The 19,628-nt window shown below is 49.3% G+C and overlaps 1 protein-coding gene across 1 annotated transcript in view; it reads right to left on the reverse strand.

The window, feature by feature from the left end:
• Positions 1–19,628, reverse strand: part of LOC147727765 (C-X-C motif chemokine 10-like) — a 95,091-nt gene that overhangs the window by 62,669 nt on the left and 12,794 nt on the right. Inside the window, exon 2 of the mRNA XM_086961776.1 lies at positions 4,316–4,442. Within this exon, the coding sequence (XP_086817902.1) occupies positions 4,316–4,442 (127 nt within the window). The remainder of the gene's footprint in view (positions 1–4,315; positions 4,443–19,628) is intronic.

Genomic DNA, 19,628 nt, shown 5'->3' on the forward strand with positions numbered 1-19,628 from the left:
TTTCTTTTAATAAAGCAGTGAGCCATGCTATTAAAGCTTCATCTAATGGACTCTACTGACTTTTTTTAAACTTCACTCACGCTCACTATTGCACTTTTTTCTAGGCCCCTCACACTCACACACCCATTGGCAAAGGAATAAAAGAACTCCGCCAAAGTGCAGCACCCAGTGCTGCTCGACGGGCATTGCACCGCCAGCCTGCCGTAGGAGCAGGAAACCAATGATGACACTGGACGATCATCGGGTGGGATGACAACAGTCGTCCAACCGTTGACTTGTGTGAGGTATCCTTAATTCCGCAAAGGGTTTATCACATTCCTTTTTTGTCACACTCATCTAGAGAGAGGTTAGATCTAGTCACTCAGTTGGCCTAATCTGGGGAACTCTGTACTATTGTTGTTGATCCCTACATTTGGCCTCTAACATATATATAGACCAAGGTAGCCCAATATATATATTTTCAAAGTTAATTTTCTTAAAAACCACTGGAGCATATATCTTGAGACATAGCAAAGGCACATCGGGCTACCAGTCCCTACAATTTTTCCAATTTTTTTTTTTGTATATAGTTTTTTTTTTTTTGCCCTGGAGCGCTCCCGGTGCGCGCCCCGGTGAGCGCCCCGGAAAGCGTAGTATTTTGAAGCGCCCCGGTGCGCGAACCGGGAAGCGTCCCGTTAGCGCCAATGTCGCGAACGAAAACATGATCGTGACGTATTGCGTAGCCGCGTCCGCGTGATACTCACGGCGTAAACGCACCCGGAAGCATTGGATGCGCTTACGCGACGCGCCCCGGGGCGCGTAGCGTAAGCGCGTCGGGTCATGTGACCTGAAAATAACACTTTTCATTGGTTCATAAAAGTTTTGGTTTCATAATGATGAAACCCCTGGTCATGTGACCTGAAAATAACACTTTCCATTGGTTCAGGATCTTTTTTTTTTTCCAAATGATGAAAGCCCCCACCTTTTTTCCTTATTCTACCTTTGTGCTTTGAGAGAGGTAGACCTGCAGTTATATCAGTCGAAAATGGCTACATTAGCTGCAGCTGCTGGATCTTCTGGACCACCACCACCACAAGGACTTCCACAACTTCACAGTGGTGGAGATCAAGAACAGGAGGAGGATGAGGAGGAGGAGGAGAGGAGATTCGTCCCAGAGGACAAAATTACCTACAAACCAAAAGAGCACATCATCTGGCAATTTTTTTCAATCCCCAACGACAAAAAAAAAGTCAATGCACCTAAGGCAACCTGCTTAATCTGTCATCAGGAGCTGTCAAGGGGGAATCCCAACAAAAAATACTCCTTCGGCAACCACACGATGATCAGACATATGCTTAGAAAGCAACCAAATAACTATGCTAAGGCAGAGGTCAGGGAACTGGCCAGAAACCCTGTCCAATCTTCTGCCAGCACCTCCCAAACTAATGTTTCCACCCCATCGGGACCAGAAGTTAGGGAGATATGCTCCACCATACAAACCAAATTTTCCAATTTTAAGATTGTTTGTATTTTTTGTGGACAAACGATATGCTATGGAAAAAAATTAAAAAAAACAGTTCTTTTTAGAACTACCTCCAAGTTCTAAAAAAATGCTAATTTAAAAAAAAATCTGTCATTCTTTTTCCCCCATGGTTCGCTCCCAGGTGCGCTCGCCGGTGCTCGTACCGGGCGCTCCCCCCGCACACATTGAAGACATTTTTTTATTTTTTTTGCCCCGCGGGGCCCTTTTATGGCCCCCACATCAAACCTAGGGGGTCAGAGGGGGTCTACTCTGCCCCCTTATGGTCATTTCCCCCTTTGTTTTTGCCACCTCTTGTGTCTCGATTTTACCGAGACACAAGATGGCGGCTGCTCCGGACTGTTTCGAATGTTTACAGACACCCGAGAGCCAATCAGCTTTCCGTGCGCAAGTCGCGTGGCGCGACCGGTGTGCTCCCCGGAGCGAGTACCGGGGCGCTGCCATAGATATATATATTTTTTAGAACCTAAATTACTCAAAAACCACTGGAGCACATATCTTGAGACATAGCAAAGGCACATCGGGCTACCAGTCCCTACAATTTTGCCAAGTTTGGTGCAAATCCATTCAGCCGTTCGGGCTAAAAGTGAGTTCGACCGCCCTATGGAAATTAACATGGGGAAAACACGTTTTGGGACCCCCCTTTTATCTCGGCCCCCGCTTGACGAATCCCCCCCAAACTTTCAGGGAAGGACCGTAGCTCGACGAGGCAAATTTGAGGAAATTTTCAGGCAGATTCGTCAACTGGCGCCAAAGTTATTCCAAATAGAATTTTGAGATTTTGCATTGAAAAAAATCCTAACTATAACTACCTACTGGCGACCGCCAGTAGAGCCAGATCACATGGTGGCATGCTGGTCTCCAGCCATCTGGAGAAACCAACTCCTAAAACAAACACTTTGAAACAACTATCGGGGTTCTTTCCTTGTGGGCACTGCAAGGCCTGTATTGGTAGCAGAAGAGTGCTATCATACAACATACCTGATACTGGTAATCAAGTGCCCATTAAGCAGTTTATAACATGCAGCTCCTAGTTTGTAGTTTATTGCTTGATCTGCCCTTGTGGCTTACGCTACATTGGCAGCACTATCAAGGAACTCAAACTGAGGATCCTGGATCACCTGCGGGCAATCGAGAAAGTAGACATTGCATACCCGGTTGCCCGGCATTTTGCCGAAGAACATGGGAAAGATCGTACCAAACTCCGATTCTTTGGTTTGGACATAGTTCCACCCAATGTAAGGAGGTGATCGGCTAAGAAGACTCCGTAGATTGGAATCGAGGTACATTGTAGACCTCTCTACAAAATATCCAGGAGGACTCAATAGTGGAGAGGAACTGTCATGCCATTTAGGTAAATGAAATCATTACTAACATACACTCTGTCATGAGGATCTGCTCGAATGCTGTTTTTCAAGAAACACGAATTGTATATATGCCATTTCCGAACACTGTATTTCTTTCCATTGATGTTAGGACATACTGAGGACATTCCCTTACACATAATATTTCCCTTCCCCTTTTTACCCTTCCGGATTCCCCTTTGAACCCCTTCAATCCTAACCCCCACCTACCCCCTTCTTCCTCTTCCCTCTCCCCGCCCCTTCCCCCTTGCACTATATTCATCACCCATTTAGTGCGTGTGGGGCTTATGACATGTAAATATGTATATAGATAGAATCTGTTATCAAGGGAAAGTGATTTTGCTTAGCAATTATTTTCATCAGGATTCACAATAATTGAAGTTATTTTTCTGACAAGCTTGATGAATTTTGACATCCCCTTGAAATTGCGGACACTCTCTATAATTTGAAAATTTATGATACATGTCATGACATATCTTTTTTGATGAATTGCTCCTTGATGAATTGCTTTGTTATTCTTATTCTTTTTCCTTTTGCCTGTATTGGTTTGCTAATCATGTTTTGACCATTTGTACATAGGACCCTAGCCGATCCACGGCTCTATTGTAACGTTATATCTTACGGATTTAATATGTATCATACCCCTGTAATGGATAGAACACCATTCCAAAATGGCGCCCGCAGTGGTGCACAGGGGTGTTGTCCTATGTCAGTGTCAATACCTGTGAACAACTATAGTTAATTTGCTGTTTGTAAGTCACGAGTGACACACTGACGAAGGCTTACGCCGAAACGCGTCTGTGCTTTTTTGTTTCCCGAAATTAAAACTCACCGTGATACCTTTCAGTCCATGAGTGCTGCCTCTTTCTTGAAAACTAAGAAGAGTTTTGAGCGCAATATATATATATATATATATATATATATATATATATATATATATATATATATATATATATATATATATATATATATATAGAATGGAGCAAGGGGTGAGCCCCCTTGGATAACTTCACTGTGAGTAATGGCATTCTGCCCTGTCACAAAAAGCTCTTGCACACACAAAGTATTTCCATGATGTGCAGAGGACTACTATAGCAATGTGTGCCTGTGCCTTTTGAGACCCAAAAAATATTTGTGCTTTTAGCCACAATTTTTTTAGACTGAAGATGCCCAGTAGCTTTTCAAACAATATTGTTTTGTAACACCCATGACAAATAAAAACAAGCATTGACAACGTCAAAGTCTTTCAGCCGGGCTCAGACCTATTTGATTTGCCATGCTTGCTAATTGTATACTATGTTTCCAAAGTTCAGGCACTTTGGATAAAAGTGCTATATAAATTAAACAAATAAACAACTATGTGGAACACTCCTGAATGATTAAAAGTATTGAGCTGGATAGAGCTCACTTCATGTCTCTCACAGTTACTTACATGACCTCATTCTGGTCGCAGACAGCACTCTTCGGAAAGACTTCAATCTTAGATACTAACTTCGGATCCAAGGAATCAGCCCCAAAGCCCGGGCACAGACAACGCCCTCTGCCGCCAATGGACAGGCCTGCAGGCACAGAATGGTTATTAGTGCAGAGACAAAGGATAGATGTATACTGTACCTTTAAACTGAGGCTACTGGAATTATACAGCAGACAAGAGACAAAGGTATGCTGCGTAGCCTACTAAAGAACAAGGAAATGAAAGTTATGCAGCACATTCTGTGGCAATGTTGTCTCGCTATTTTGTGACTTTACTTCTCATTAATACAGAAAGGATCTAACACTATGCAACACACAAAGGTTTAAGAAAGAAAAGTATATGTATTCACCAGATCCAACTGAAAATGCTACTCACTTATAATGCTTTTGTCTGTAATGGAAGCATAGGATCAATATTTTATTACAAGTTTCATAATTTCCAGAATAAAGTAGTTTGTTTAAAACATACAATGTTGTACGCAGCAGAAAACAAACCTACATGTGCAGACCTCGTGCAATAAAAGGCGTGCATCACCTACTCTGCAATACTACTGTTTAATTAAACTTAAACTGTTCTTATCAGACAGGAGAACTCTACAATTATGTTTTAAAAGTGGTATTCAGTTTGGTATTCATTCTGTGTCCTCGTTATTTGCCATAGAAACACCGCTTTCCCTTAAGAAGCAGTGAACCGTTTGTAGAATTGATTTTTTTGCAATACGCACAGGGGTATATTCACAAGAACGTGTGATAACTACCGCAAGAGTATCGTAACGCATCTTTCAACATCTCAGCCCATCGCTGGAAAACATCTCTGTGACAACGTGGAATTCACAACACTGCGGTAGCATACGATAGTCTGCCGACACTGCGGACAATGCAAACGACACAACCACCTTGACAGAGATAAAAACACAAACCCAAATGTGAAAAAAACTGCGATGGACAAAAGCGTGATGAGAAAACAGTGACAACCAGCGCGAGGGCAGCAATACACACGTGCAATGCGGGAAAAAGCACAAGAACAGCATACTGAAAAAGCCACAAAACAAAATCCAACAACAGTAGAGTAGCACGGATGCACCCTGGCCAACTGCAGAGGACTACATGTACACCACAACCACCTAGCACCGTGGAAGAACAGAACCGACAGGCACACGGCATGAAAGAGATCAGTTCTCAGACAAATCAGAGCCGCACGAGAGATACACCCACCGTGCAGCATACGCACATAGGCAGGAGTGCCCTTCGGCATTGAAAAGATCCCGATACAAACTGCACCCCCACCACATTTGAACACAGGACACAACTGATTCCGCAAACGTGCACGACATGGCAAATCACATCTGAAATTGCAGGGAAAAGTAACATTAAAATGTACACGTACAAGCTGAAACCTGCAATTATGTTTTATTCACACATGCAGTGCATATGGACATTTACTACTGTCACTTGAGTGCCATGGACGGCCACATTGTGACGTGCTCATGAGAAGTAAGTGTCAATGATGGTATTCCTATCGGCCATTCATGCCACTGCTGCAGTGGGATGTGTCCCACCTGCCCCATCACCACCATCATCGGCCGGTACCACTGGGACTGGGATCCATGGTGCCCTGGTGCGAACACAGATGTTTTGCAACACACAACATGCAACGATCAGCTTGCACACATCCAAGGGCAGAGTGCATAACGTTGATCACCTGTGACAGTGCAGGGAAAAAAGAGTCAATACTTGGTTTGGCCGAATGTGGTGGCAGGTCTACCAATCGAGTGACGCCTGTGCTGGCTGTGTGTGGGGTGAGTGTAAGCCAGCCCGCAGGGAGTAGTTGATGCTGGCAACTACACCAACAGTCACTAGGCATCCAGGAAGGCAAAGTCAGAACTACAAGGGGGATGACGCGAATCGCACAGGGCTAGTGGCCCGGGATGCACAGCGGGCGCAACGGGCCCACCGACATGGGACTCTGACCTAAGGGAGACTGGGGTAGGGTCATGTGGGCCTCAAATGTATTTTGGCTGCATTTCGCAACTCCACACGTTCAACTGTTGTGTGGATGTGGTGCCATGACGTCTGTTTTGGGTGTAGGGGTAGTCCAGGATGACCATGGAGTGGTGTGGTTGTGTGTGGTAGGTGGTCGTGTAGTTTGACATGTTGATTGTGGTTTGGTCAATTGTGCATCCCCACAGTTGTGCATTGTGCTGTGGAGGCATTGGGATGTGTGGTGTGTTGACTTGGTACTTACCACCGAGCTGTCCTGTTCCATATGTGCCATCCTGGAAGCGCTGGTTGATGATGGACTGTCGGAAGATGAAGGAATCGTGCACACTGCCTGAGTAGTTGGCGATGACATTGGTGAAGAGTCCCCGGTGGTCCACTATTTCCTGCACATTGGTGTAATGCGTGCTTTCTGTTGCAGTAGTGGTGTGCCGTATCCGCAGGGGGAACAAGTGGGACAAGTGTGCAGTTAATTGCCCCCAACACGGCCGGGAATCCAGCTATGGCGTAGAAGCCTTGCTTTGTCTCCAGCTGTTCCTACGCAGTGTTGGGGAAGTGGAGGTACCGAGGTATGAAGCTGAGGATGGCATCCAGGACAGGTGTGATGAACTTGGATAGGGCCGACTGTTAGACCCCTCCGACTCTGGCAGTTGTTGGTTGGAAGGTACCAGACGCCAACAGGTGCAGCACAGCCAGCAGCTTTGTCTGTGGAGGGACGTTGGTTCTCCGCTGTCTTGGGACCGTCATCCTGTGGGTGATGTGGGTCATGATGCGGTGAATGGATGTCCTTTTGAGCCTGTAGTGGGCAATGATTTCCTTGGGCTTCGGGTCTGTAAGAGTGGTGCGTTTTCGGTAGGTCCGCTGTCTTACTCTGCGCTGCCTCTGTGGTGGTTCGGGGGGTGCAGGTCCAGGTCCTGGGGGCAGTGGCGGTGGGGGTAAGGGGTGGTGGCGGTGTGTGTTGTGGCGCTGTTGGGGCTCCCAGCTGCATGATGAATAGCTCCATGGCGTTGTTTGTTCTTCGGGTGTGGCTGTGTGTGGTGCTCCGTTGCCTACTGCAGGTAGTCGTCCGTCTTTACACCTGCTTGAGGCAGGTGTTAAATACCTGCGGCTACCGCGGCTTATCACCTGTATTCGGTTGGCTTTGCGGATCTCTCAGTTTGTTGTGAAAGTGGTGTTGTTGTTATTTTGTGTGTTTCTTCACGGGAACGCCTATTCTGCATCTCATTAGCGTTAGTTGGTGGTGTCCGCCGTGGTTTTAGGTTTTGGGACTGTTATCGCGCGAATTGTGATGATGTCTGCTGTTAGCACCAGCTTATGAATGGTGGGGTACATTTATCACGACTTTGACTGCGCTAAGGTGCCATTAATTCAGCGATGCCTCCTTGTGAATATGCCCCATAGTGTATAATTCTCACAGTAGGAGGCCCTGTAAAATTCAAGTCACCAGACCTTAGTAAACGAAGTAAAATCTTTAAAATGTTCTGTACAGTGAGAATCTATGTGAAATAAATATTGTTTTGAGAGCTCTGTGGTGTACCCTGATGCACTAATACTATAGCACAACATGTACATGGCAAGGAAGGACCAGGCCAGCCCATATTTTGAGGTCTGGCCCCTTCAATTGTCTTCGACAGCAGGCAGCGCTGGTGGGTTGTGCATTTAAATGTATCTGCTTTCGTCACTGGTAACAATGACAAAAGGAAAGATGCAGTGAATAGTATGCAGTGCATTACCAGACAAATATTTAAAAAGGAAATAAAATTATCTCTTCTTTAACTACCATAAAAGCACTTGTAAGGGAGCATCTTCTAACCCCCTGTCAAAATGAGGACTAGCACCTGAACATTTTATCATGACAATGTTGAAGTGCAATGCATGCGTCCCAGAAATGTATAGGGGCACAAGGCTGACCTTCGATCTAAAGGGAGCCCTGGAAGTTGTTGTATTACAGCTACAAGACAAAACAAGCATTTACAATGCAATGGTTTCGCCTTTGGAAAAGTTAGAGTTATTGGCATTGTAAATGACAAAATTTGTATTTAAGTGTTCGTTTTGAAAACAGATAAATAAATGGCATTGTCATTTACATTGCCATTAGCTTAATCTCTGCAGTCACTCTACACTCTCTAGCACTCCCTACTCACTCTGCACTCTCTAGCACTCCATAGAACTCCCTACTCACTCTGCACTCTCTAGCACTCCCTACTCACTCTGCACTCCCTATGCACTCTGCACTCTCTATGCACTCTGCACTCCCTATGCACTCTGCACTGCATTTATCCCCAAGTCCCAGGTGCCCTGGCAGTCTCTGAAGCTGTCTCTTTCCTGACACTCACTGCATTAATCCCCAAGTCCCAGGTGCCCTGGCAGTCTCTGAAGCTCTCTCTCTCTTTCTCGTCACTCACTGCATTAATCCCCAAGTCCCAGGTGCCCTGGCAGTCTCTTAAGCTGTCTCTCTTTCTCGTCACTCACTGCATTAATCCCCAAGTCCCAGGTGCCCTGGCAGTCTCTGAAGCGGTCTCTTTCCTGCCACTCACTGCATTAATCCCCAAGTCCCAGGTGCCCTGGCAGTCTCTGAAGCTATCTCTCTTTCTCGTCACTCACTGCATTAATCCCCAAGTCCCAGGTGCCCTGGCAGTCTCTGAAGCTGTCTCTCTTTCTCGTCACTCACTGCATTAATCCCCAAGTCCCAGGTGCCCTGGCAGTCTCTGAAGCTGTCTCTTTCCTGCCACTCACTGCATTAATCCCCAAGTCCCAGGTGCCCTGGCAGTCTCTGAAGCTCTCTCTCTTTCTCGTCACTCACTGCATTAATCCCCAAGTCCCAGGTGCCCTGGCAGTCTCTGAAGCTGTCTCTCTCTCGTCAGTCACTCCATTAATGCCCAGTGTGACGAGTGTGAGAGGAGGCTGGCTGGCATTAGTCACTTGTAAACACAGGGCCGCGGGTACACCCGCGGGTGAGCAGGAAGGAAGTGGGCAACACCGGATCCGCCGGGCCTCCGGATCCTGCCCTGGCAGGAGGGGCTGTTTGCACTGGACTTCACCTGTGCAGGTGTGTAAACAGGAGCTGAGGTGGGAGGGTGAAGTGAGGGGGAGGGAAAGTACGAGGGTGCAGTGGGAGAGAGCGAGTCTGAGAGACAGAGGCATCGAGATGGAGAGAGAGAACCCGAGGCAGACAGCAAGAGAAGAATGCAACTGACAGGGAGTGACAGGGAAAGACAGCACGCACGAGAACTATCGAGGCAAGAGAGACGAGCCTTACCTGAAATGCAAAGAGTGAAACTACACCTACCAGAATGCATCTCGACAGCGGCACACATCCCGGGGACACACCCCGGGCACACACACCATGGGCAGACACCCCGAGCACACACCCTGGGCACACACCCCAAGCACACATCCTGGGCACACACCCCGGGCACACATCCCGGGCACACACCCCGAGCACACATCCTGGGCACACACACCAGGCACACACCCCGGGCACACAAACCGGGCACACACACCGGGCACACAACCCAAGCACACACCCAGGGCACACACCCCGGGCACACACCCCAAGCACACACCGAGGGCACACACCCTGGGCACACACCTCGAGCACACACCCCGGACATGCACCCTGAGCAAACACCCCGGGCACACACAGGACTGGTTGTACTGCGGCCTTGCCTATGGGTGGCGTCTCTGTCCCTCCACAGCGGCACCATCTGAGCACACACATGGTGACTGGTTGTACAGAGTCCTTTCCTAAGGGTTGCATCTCTGCTTCTCCTGAGGGGACCTCTAAGCACAGCTCTTGACTGGTTTTTCCCTGGCCTTCCGTGGCGCGTGCCACAGGGTCTGAGATGGCACAGCGCCGCCTGGTACTTTGAGGCGCCTTTGAGATGGCATAGCGCCAACTGGTATTCTGAAGCGCCTCTGAGATGGCAGCCTGTGATTCTGGGGCGCTGCCTGGTACACTAAAGCGCCTCGGAGATGATACAGCGCCGCCTGGGATTCTGAGGCGCTGTCTGGTACACTAAAGCGCCTCGGAGATTATACAGCGCCGCCTGGGACTCTGAGGCGCTGTCTGATATTTTAAAGCGCCTCGGAGGTGACACAGCGCCGCAGGAGCTCACAGAGGGGCACCTCACCCCAGACCCCTGGGGCTGGAGGCATGGGGGGAGGTGCTCTGGGGTATTGCCATGGGAGCCGGGGCAGCTCGAGTGCCACAGAGGGAACCCCTCTTCCCAGACTCCCGGTGGCAGCATAAAGTGTCTGTGTTGGGGGGTGGGGGGAGGGGGGGCTGGGGTATTGCCACAGGAGCCGCAGGAGCTCACAGAGGGGCACCTCACCCCAGACCCCTGGGGCTGGCAGAAGAGACAGGGGTGCGCCCGTGGAGCAGTGCCAGGGAGCCGGAGCGCCAGGAATGCCACAGGCGCTAGAACAGACGGGCGAGCAGGAAAACTGAGAAACAACTGCAGACTTAATCGGTGACAATGCTAAAACAAGAGATAATGTGTATGTCTGAAGTGGTAATGGCAGACACGATGGCCGAACGGGCCTTTGCTGCAATTACACATATGGGAATTGGGGCAGAATTTGTGAACTCAAGGTAGGCCCTTCGATCAGACTCGTGGGTAAAATGATCACTTACCCAAATTCTTTCCTTACTACCTTCAAGTTTTCAGATCGTAGACTAATATGGTAAATACAATCAGAGAGCTTTTAACTCCTCACAGATCCGTTAACTGCACCTCACAGAGCAACATTGCTCAAAACTTGGAACTGTACCCCTGATAAACAAGTCAGCAAAAAAGAGAAACGCCACATCATTAGACAAAACAAAGAATCAAACGCTGAATAGATCTGACTGTAGTATGATATTTCTGTCGAAACTTGAAGATGAAGAAATAAATAAACAGAAAAAAACACCTGGTTGTATCTCTGCTTCTGCGAAAAATTTCACTAACACCTACCAAATACTCTGCAGGGGTGACTTGAAAAAGAGAAAGCTGTTCATTACATGAGTAGATCAAGCTCCACTTGCAAAAGCGGGCTGCTCTTTTTTTTTTTTTTTATGTTTTTTTTTTTATTTCTGTAGTTTTTTATTGTATAAAAAATATATATTTACATGGAGTATACATGAGTGGAGGAAGAGAGAAAAAGAAGGAAAAAGGCGCCGCGGGGGGGGTGGTATGGAGTGTTGACCGCCGGCCTTCCTTGTCCTGCAAATGTTCGGTCTTTGCAATGGTCCGATAGTTTGAATAGTTCAAATGTCTGTTTCCGAGTCCTGCTTGACGTTGTCTTCTGCCTCCCCTTTTGCGCTGCCTGGTGGGTATACTTGTCCACGCCCCGGACGATAGAGAGGATAGAGAAGGATAGAAGTCGAAGAAGAGATAGGAGAGGAGCCTTGCTTGCTGGTTTCATTTTTGTTAGGGCATGGGTCCCCATAGTGTGTCCCTTGATGGATGTCTAGATACTGCGCCTAAGGGGGTTTATGTGATGATAGGTAGAGGTCTAGGGGCCCCCATATGTTTGACTGCCTGTGAGTTTTCGGTGAGTGTTTCGCTGTGATGTTATCTGCCCCTCTTAGGAACGTGACCCAGTTGAGCCACGCCTGTGGTGTAGCTTTCGAAGTGTCTTTCCTGTTACTTAGGATTATTTTGACTGCAGCCGTCAGCAATAGGTCAATGAGGTCACGGTCTTCTGTTGTTGTGATGGACGGGGATGCAAAGCCCAGGACTAGACTTGGGAAATCTATGTGTATGACTACCCCCGTGATTCCATTGATAAACTTCCCAATTCTATCCCAGAATTCCTTGATCTTAGGACAGCTGAGCAGAAGATGTTCTAAGTCTCCCCTCCCTTTGTCGCAATTCCAGCATGTGTCACTCTCTCGGATCCCCAGGGAGGCCAGGCGGGCCGGTGTCCAGTATGCCTTATGCACTAACCAGTATTTGGTCTGATTTAGCGATGCAGTTATCTTTTTTCTAGTGGTCGATCTCCATATCTCTGCTTTCTCGGTCTCGCTTAGTTCCTTCCCTGCTAAAGTCCCCCAGAAGTTTGTGACCTTATCGTTGAGTTTGGTGTTTTTGGGGCGGAGGGCTTTGTATAGGTGAGCTACTTGGTGTCCTAATGTGTTGAGACTGGCTGCGAGTTGTATGAGCGATGGTGTCCGGCTGTTGAGGTTTGCCTTCCTAATTGCTACTTTGATTTTCAGGAAGTTGTAGAGTTCTATGCTTTGCAGGTTGTGCGTTTCCTTGAGTGTGTCGAAAGTTGTGTTCGCGCCTTGGCTCTGAAGGTCTTGGGCCGTGGAGATACCATGTCTGTACCATTCATGCATGTCTAGAACCTTATCCCTGTATCTTAAAGTGGGGTTGTGCCAGATGGATTCAAATTGACCTCCCTTGATGCTTGTTGTCAGTAGTTTGTCGACACTCAGAAGAGCTGTCTTTGTGTTCTTCAGGACAGGGTTGTCCTTCACTGCTGGGTGTCGTGTGGCTGTGAGGAGGGTGATGGGGTTCATGCCTTTTAGTAGTCCACGCTCAAGTGTTAGCCATGCTGGGGTGTATTCCTGTCTTGGGTCTAGCCAGTGTAGCCCCTGTCTGGCTATGCATGCTACCTGGAATCGTTTGAAATTTGTTATGTTCAGGCCACCCTGATCTTTTGATAGCCTTAGCTTGTGTAGGCTTATTCTAGGTTTTTCCCCCTCCACAGGAAGTTGTTCAGTACCTTGTCTAGTTTCTTGTGGAAGCCCTCTGTGTTAGTCAGTGGGAGCATGGTTAGCATATAGTTGACCATCGGTGTGAGCATCATTTTTATCGCTTCTACCCTCCCCCACCATGTTGTGAATTTGGGGGACCACCCTTCTACCCTGTCCTTAATTTTCTGTATTGTTGCGTGTTCGTTGTGTTCCAGTGTCATTCTTAGGTCTCTCTCAAAGAGGATACCCAAATATTTTATGGGTTTTGGTTGCCATGTTAGTCCTGACGTTCCTAATACCGTTCTTGTTGTGTGGATGTTTAAAGGTTTGCACTCCGATTTGTCTTTGTTGAGTTTGTACCCCGAGACGTGGGCGTATTTATCAATGGTGTCAGTCAGTGCTTTGATGGATCTCTCTGGGTCTTCTGTGACTATTAGTACGTCATCCGCGTATGCCGCTAGCTTGAAAGTTTCTCCCCCTATTGGTATCCCCACAATATCCACATTAGTTCTGATCATCGTAAGGAGCGGTTCAATGGCTAGTAGGAATAGGGCTGGTGACAGAGGGCAGCCTTGTCTAGTTCCCCTTCCCAGGTTGAGTATGTTTGATGTGCCACCGTTGACCACCACCCGTGCTTTGGGGTCCTCGTATAGAGCAATAATAAATCAGTGCAATGGCAGGGGCTGAATGTTATGCTTCGAGGGGATAGCAGTAATCTGGAGTGGACAAAAAGCGCTAATTTCAAAACAGCAAAGTATCTACAGTCCTGCTGGCTGCACTAACTCACAAGTGGTGTTTTGTGTTTGGGAGACAGACAGGCTCTCTTATCAGTCCAAGCTCATCAAGGCTGGCCAAGTAGCCACAAGGAGCTGGCGAGCGAGGCTCAGTAAAGGCTTCTTGGCACTCAAGAGGCTTCTTTGGGGACGGTGCTGGGCCCGGACTCTTGGCTCTGACGGACCCCGGGCTCTGACTGCACCTGGACTCGGACCCTGCGCTCGGACACACAGTTCTACGGGGTCTGTGGCTGGTATCGACCTCACTACGATGAAGCTCTCACTTGCCCTGGCGGTGCGGCTGTTGGCTTGTATATCCCTCAGCTGGGCGCACTGAGGTAAGCCCCCACACACATACACTGCAATGAAGAGGCAGAGTTTTTTATTTTTTATTTTAAAAGTGTTATATAGCGCTAGCTTGACCCGAAGGTATTAGAGCGCTTTACATACACCCTGTTTTAAAAAAAAAAATGACGCAAATTGCATAACATAGTAGATAGGCAGTAAGGAAGCAAACCGCCGATAAAGAAAATGCAGCATGAAAAATAAGGTGGTTAACACAGTTAATAGCGCTGCACGTCCCCTGTGCGGAGTCACAGCGCTGTGCACGGATCGCATGGCAGCGCTGTGATGGAGGGAAGCGCTCTGTTTTGGGTGGGGTATGTAATGTGAGTTGTGCGGAACACGTATCTGGGTGAACAATGGTTCATCTGATCAAAGTGGAATATAGGGCCCCGAAGACCCGACTCTGTGACCCCCAAAAATCTTTTATTTGTCAGTTTTCTGCAACTGCCCGGACCAACATCGGGTCGCTGCCCGGAGTGCCCACCCATGGGTGGGTGTGAGCCCGGGCCCTTTGCACGAAGGGGGAATTGTGGTCGATGGGCAGTTCTCCCCCACCCCCTAGCTCACCCCACCCTCATGCCACTGGCAGCCGCCGCGGGCGGGCAGCAGCAAGAGCTTAACTCGCTGTGCTATCTTTCCGAGATCTTGCGTTGCGGAGATGTGTCGGGGTGGCTGAGGTTGGTTGCGCGGTGTGAGGTTGTTTTGTGATATGTTCTGAGTCCTGTGGTTAATGCTGCCTGGTGTGTTTGTTTAGTGGTGTGTGCTTACGTGTGGCCGGTTCTTGTGAGCTGTGAAGCTGTTCCGAGCCTTGGTTGGTGCGTGGCAGGGTCTGCTGTGTTAACGTGTCACGTGGGACTGTGTGGCAACAGGCCCCCTAACACAAGTGAGGAAACCGTGCCCCCTCAGTTTCACAGTAAAACGCAAATACAATGTGGATGATGTGTGCGCCTCTGAGTCCCGGTGCCACTGCACCCATGGCACCCCGGGTACCCGTGGTGAGGCACTGAGACTTGGAGGTGCTGCGTTCACGGCCATGCTGTGGTGCGTGGGGGCCACGTGTAGTGTGCGTGGATGCGCTGTGGTGTTTGAAGGGGGTGAAGAGGAGTGGAATGGAGTCTGCAGATTTGTGCGGGTTGAACTGTGTTTTGGAGTCCGGTGTAGCTTCAATGAGTTATGTCGACGTACGGTCGTGGTTTGTTGTGCTCACAACTTGTTAGGGTTCTGTGTGATGCGCGGTGAGGCTGTGCTGAGTAGCACACGTGTGTTGTGGTGATGCGTTTCATGAGCTTGCTGTACGGTGTATTGGGAAGGTGTGTCAGGTGCGTGAGTGGGTCGTGCAGTACTGGTTGGGGGTGGGCTGAGGTCGAGGTTGGTGTTGATGTGGGGGGGAGTTGTCTCCCGTGGCGGGGCACTGTGGTGTGGGTTCGTGGTGGCTGCACGTCCTGGCAGCAGGTTGTGTTGTGTATGTTGTGCTCACAGGTGCGTCTTTGTTCCCCAGGGCCCAAGAACGAGAAGAGCCCGGACAAGAGCCCCCCCCCCGTACTGGAGGCGGTGCCCCGGGCACGGTGAGTAGGGGGTGGGGGGGCACCAAACCCCCACACCCGCAGCAGGCTCAGCAACATCGGCAGCAGGCGCAGCAACACCCCTGACCCGGAGCAGACACCAATCTCCCACAACCGCAGGAGGCACCCACCGCCCACACCCGCAGCAGGCGGAGCAGCACCCCCCACACCCGCAGCAGGCACCAACCCCCACAGCAGGCACAGCGCCCCTCCACACCCGCAGCAGGCACAGCACCCCTCCACACCAGATTCGGGGGCGTTCCCGGCTTTTGGCTGACGTAGCATGACGTAGCCAAAAGCCAAAAATTCTCGGGAACGCCCCCGAATCTGCTCCGGCCATGACGGACGCCTCTCTGTTCCAATGGCTAGCCTCCATTTATGGAGCTAGCCAATGGAACAGAGGGCGGATTCCCGAGCAACATACTGTAATCATTAGATTTCTCCTGCGCAAAAGCTGCTTGCGCAGCTTTTTTGCAGTCGAAACCTAAAAAGGTGTATCCAGTGAGTATAACACTCCCTCAAGTATTTCAGGCACTCTGCCTCAAGGAAGGTTTTTCAAAAATGTCCTCAACTGATTCACTTTACAACACAATCTTTTCAGCATATTCACTAAAAAGACCATAAGTTAAAAAGCTAATAAAAACTCCAACACTTTAAGGGCTGGCGCAGTACCAAGAAGCATTTTTCGTCACAGCATCAAACCCAGCACAAAATTGTGTGAAGTGCTCACAAAGTTCCTTTTAGGCTTTTATGGCTGAGAATCATTGAGCCATTTTAGCCTCACAACCAGCACCCTGTTCCAACACATGTAATAAATAGTTTGCCCAGCCATTGAGCCAATTCAAAAATGTATGCTCGTTTGTGCCTTTTAAAAAAGCTTAACTCACCTTTGCCTATGTCATTTTCTCAATAGCCACAACAATGTAAAACAGGTACACATACTCAGGATCAGTGGCATAGCTAGCCCATGTGCCTCCCATGGCAGTACCTGCATTTACCGCACATGCCAGCATGTAAGTGCGAGGGGAGGTGTGTGCTACCAATTTCCTGTGACCAAGGGTGTGGGGGGCATCGGATGGTGCTGGCGATTTTTGCAAAGGCCGCAGGTAAGGGGGGAAGGCCCCTGCCCCGAAAACTCATGCCACCCGGGGCGGACCGTGCCCCACCCCCTTGCTAAGCCACTGCACATGATATATCAGTCGCTCTTGCTGCCTGCTGTCATCGTTGGGGACTGCCTACACGTCCCAGAAGCCATCTGCTGCCCAGCGCTCCCCCCAGGAGGGAGGAGCTTGACTGATTACCAGCGCTGAAAAGCGCGGCTCCCAACCGCCGTGCGGGAACGTGCACCAGCAGGACCCGGGCGTCAGTGGCAGGAGGAGGCAGGGCAGGGCCACCCCCTTAATGTCCGCCTTGCTGGTTGGAGCACGGAACTGGTGATCCAGTTATGACCGATATCCCCTACAGGTACTGTTGTAGCTATCTTGGCTGTGACTGCTTTTCTGGTGACTCTGATCCCTCGCAGTAAACTGCAAAGACTGGGACTAACTTCACCACCTTACCCTTAGCCTATAAGTGTTACATTGTAGCAAATTGCGATTAATCAATCAATCAATCAGTGACACTTATAAAGCGCGCTACATACCCATAGGGTCTCAAGGCGCTGATTAGGTGTTATATATTAAACCCTGTCTGATTGGCAAAGACATATTGTAAGCCCGATATTACCAATAATATATAAAAGAAAGCTGCTGAGTGTGGGCGAGGATGGGGGGGAGACAGGAGGCACTAGTTCCAATTGGAGTAGGGGGGGCAAAAGGGCAAGGAACCTCCAAACACATGCAAGTAGCAACTGTGTCTTAGATCGGATAGATACCCTGGTAGAAGAGAGCGAGGGTATCCTTGAGCTAGAGCCAATGACGCAAGCACCTAGTGACCCACCTACTAATAAGCCGGCTCATGCAGACAAAACGCACATTACTACTATCCCGGAAATGTTTCAGAAATGTTTTTTTTTTAAAAAGGGAACTCTCACCCTCAATCCAGCCAAGCTGCCATCTCCTAAAAAGTCTCATAATCCTAATAATTGCCTGCCTCTGAATGACTGCTGCTTACTGATCCAGGTCTCCTGAGTGTGCCTAACCCTAGCCAACATGGTTGGTCCTAGTCTACCTTCCTCCGGGCCAAACTCATAAACCCTGGTTTACCCCCCAATCTCTCCGAAACTGCTACAGAAGCCTTCAAACACATCACACTGAAAAACCATCCTGAATCACTGGTCTTGGACCTACGCTTCAGTGCCGACAAAGGCACTATCATCAACAACCTTGTTTTTTATTCCAAAAGAATCCATTCTTGGTGCCATACCATCTCCCTACTCCTCAATGTACACTCAATTAGGAACATTCCCTACGGCACTAAGATCACAATAGTGCCCTCAGCATCCCTGTGAGCCGACCTCACCATCACCCTCTACAAAAGCGGCATTGTATTGATCCAAGCCACAAACAAAAACCTTAATAAATTTGCAGATCTCTTCACCTTCCTCCGCAACCAAGTACACGACACTGGGGAGACGACCAACACCCGGCCAGGCGTTAACCGGACCCCCCTGCCCAACACGACCAACTTCCCCCAAGCCACCCCTCTAAGAGGTTCTTCCAACGCAGTTCCTCCCAACCGCCCCTACTCACCTTCCAGCCTGGTCATAGGGAAGACAACCAACCCCCGTCCTAGCGATCCTCCGACCCTCCTGCCCAACACGTCCAACTTCCCACAAGGCACCTCTTTGTTCCTCCTGACCCCCCCCCCCCAGCACACCTACCGGCCTTCGCTAGCACGTCCACCCTGGGACCTCGGGTCTCCTCCCCGCTATCTCCCCCTTGTTCCCCACTGCTTGCAACACAGCACACCCTACTCCCCCAGTCCTCCTACCAACTTCCCCAATGCAATTGACTCGAGACCCTTGATCCCCTCCCCTCACGCTCCCCACTCGGACTCAAACCCCCTCAGCTCTCCCTCCCTAACGAAACCTACCCGGGACCCTTGATCTCCTCCACTCATGCTCCCCACTCTGACTCTAAGACCATTCATTCTTCCTACTCTGACCAGTACGCCTCCAACGACTCTTGCGGATGCAGGTTTTGCTAGTGCCGCTAACACTCATTCCACCCATTCTAAGACCCCTACACGGTCCATCCTAACCCTCCCACCCCCCCACAGATATCCACACTCTGCACTCCAGAGCCACTAAAATAATTCAGAGCATCCACTTCTCCATCCGGGATCTAACGAACCTCCTTCCCCTCGCCGAACTCTCCCTCATCAACCTCAAGCCTCAGCTGAATTCCTCTTCCCTGCTACCCCAGAGCACCCCAAACACCCACTACCGACATCCTTGAGGCACCTTCGCCCTCGTAAGCACCCTAGCTGCCTATCGGAGGAGGAAACCCTTGACCTCGCCCTCTCCTACAGCTTTTCCCTCACCACAACAAAGCCACTAGACCTCACTGAAAAGGAAATCCATGACATCCTCCAGGACCATAAGGCAGCCTCTCTCACTCCTTATCTATCAGACGTGAGTGCTGCACACCCCATCTGCACGGTCGATATCAACCCCTGCAGACTAGCTCCCCTCTGCAATAGAAGGGTGAACCGAAGCAATCTAGCGCCTGTACACCTGTCTACCTCGACTCCCGACACCACTTCCCTTGCCTTGACCTCTTAGTCCCCCCTAACTTTAACATTACTAGGCTAGACCAACCACATAACAAGAGAGGTGACGGCATGGCCTGCATCTATCGCTCTAACCTCCTTGTCACGGAGCTTCTGGTGGATACTACCGATGCCTGCAAATATCTAGCCTTCTCAATCTACAGTAACACCACCCATCTATGCAACCTGCACATCTTT

Source organism: Lissotriton vulgaris, chromosome 3_1, assembly GCF_964263255.1.
Source record: "Lissotriton vulgaris chromosome 3_1, aLisVul1.2, whole genome shotgun sequence".
Taxonomy (NCBI): domain Eukaryota; kingdom Metazoa; phylum Chordata; class Amphibia; order Caudata; family Salamandridae; genus Lissotriton; species Lissotriton vulgaris.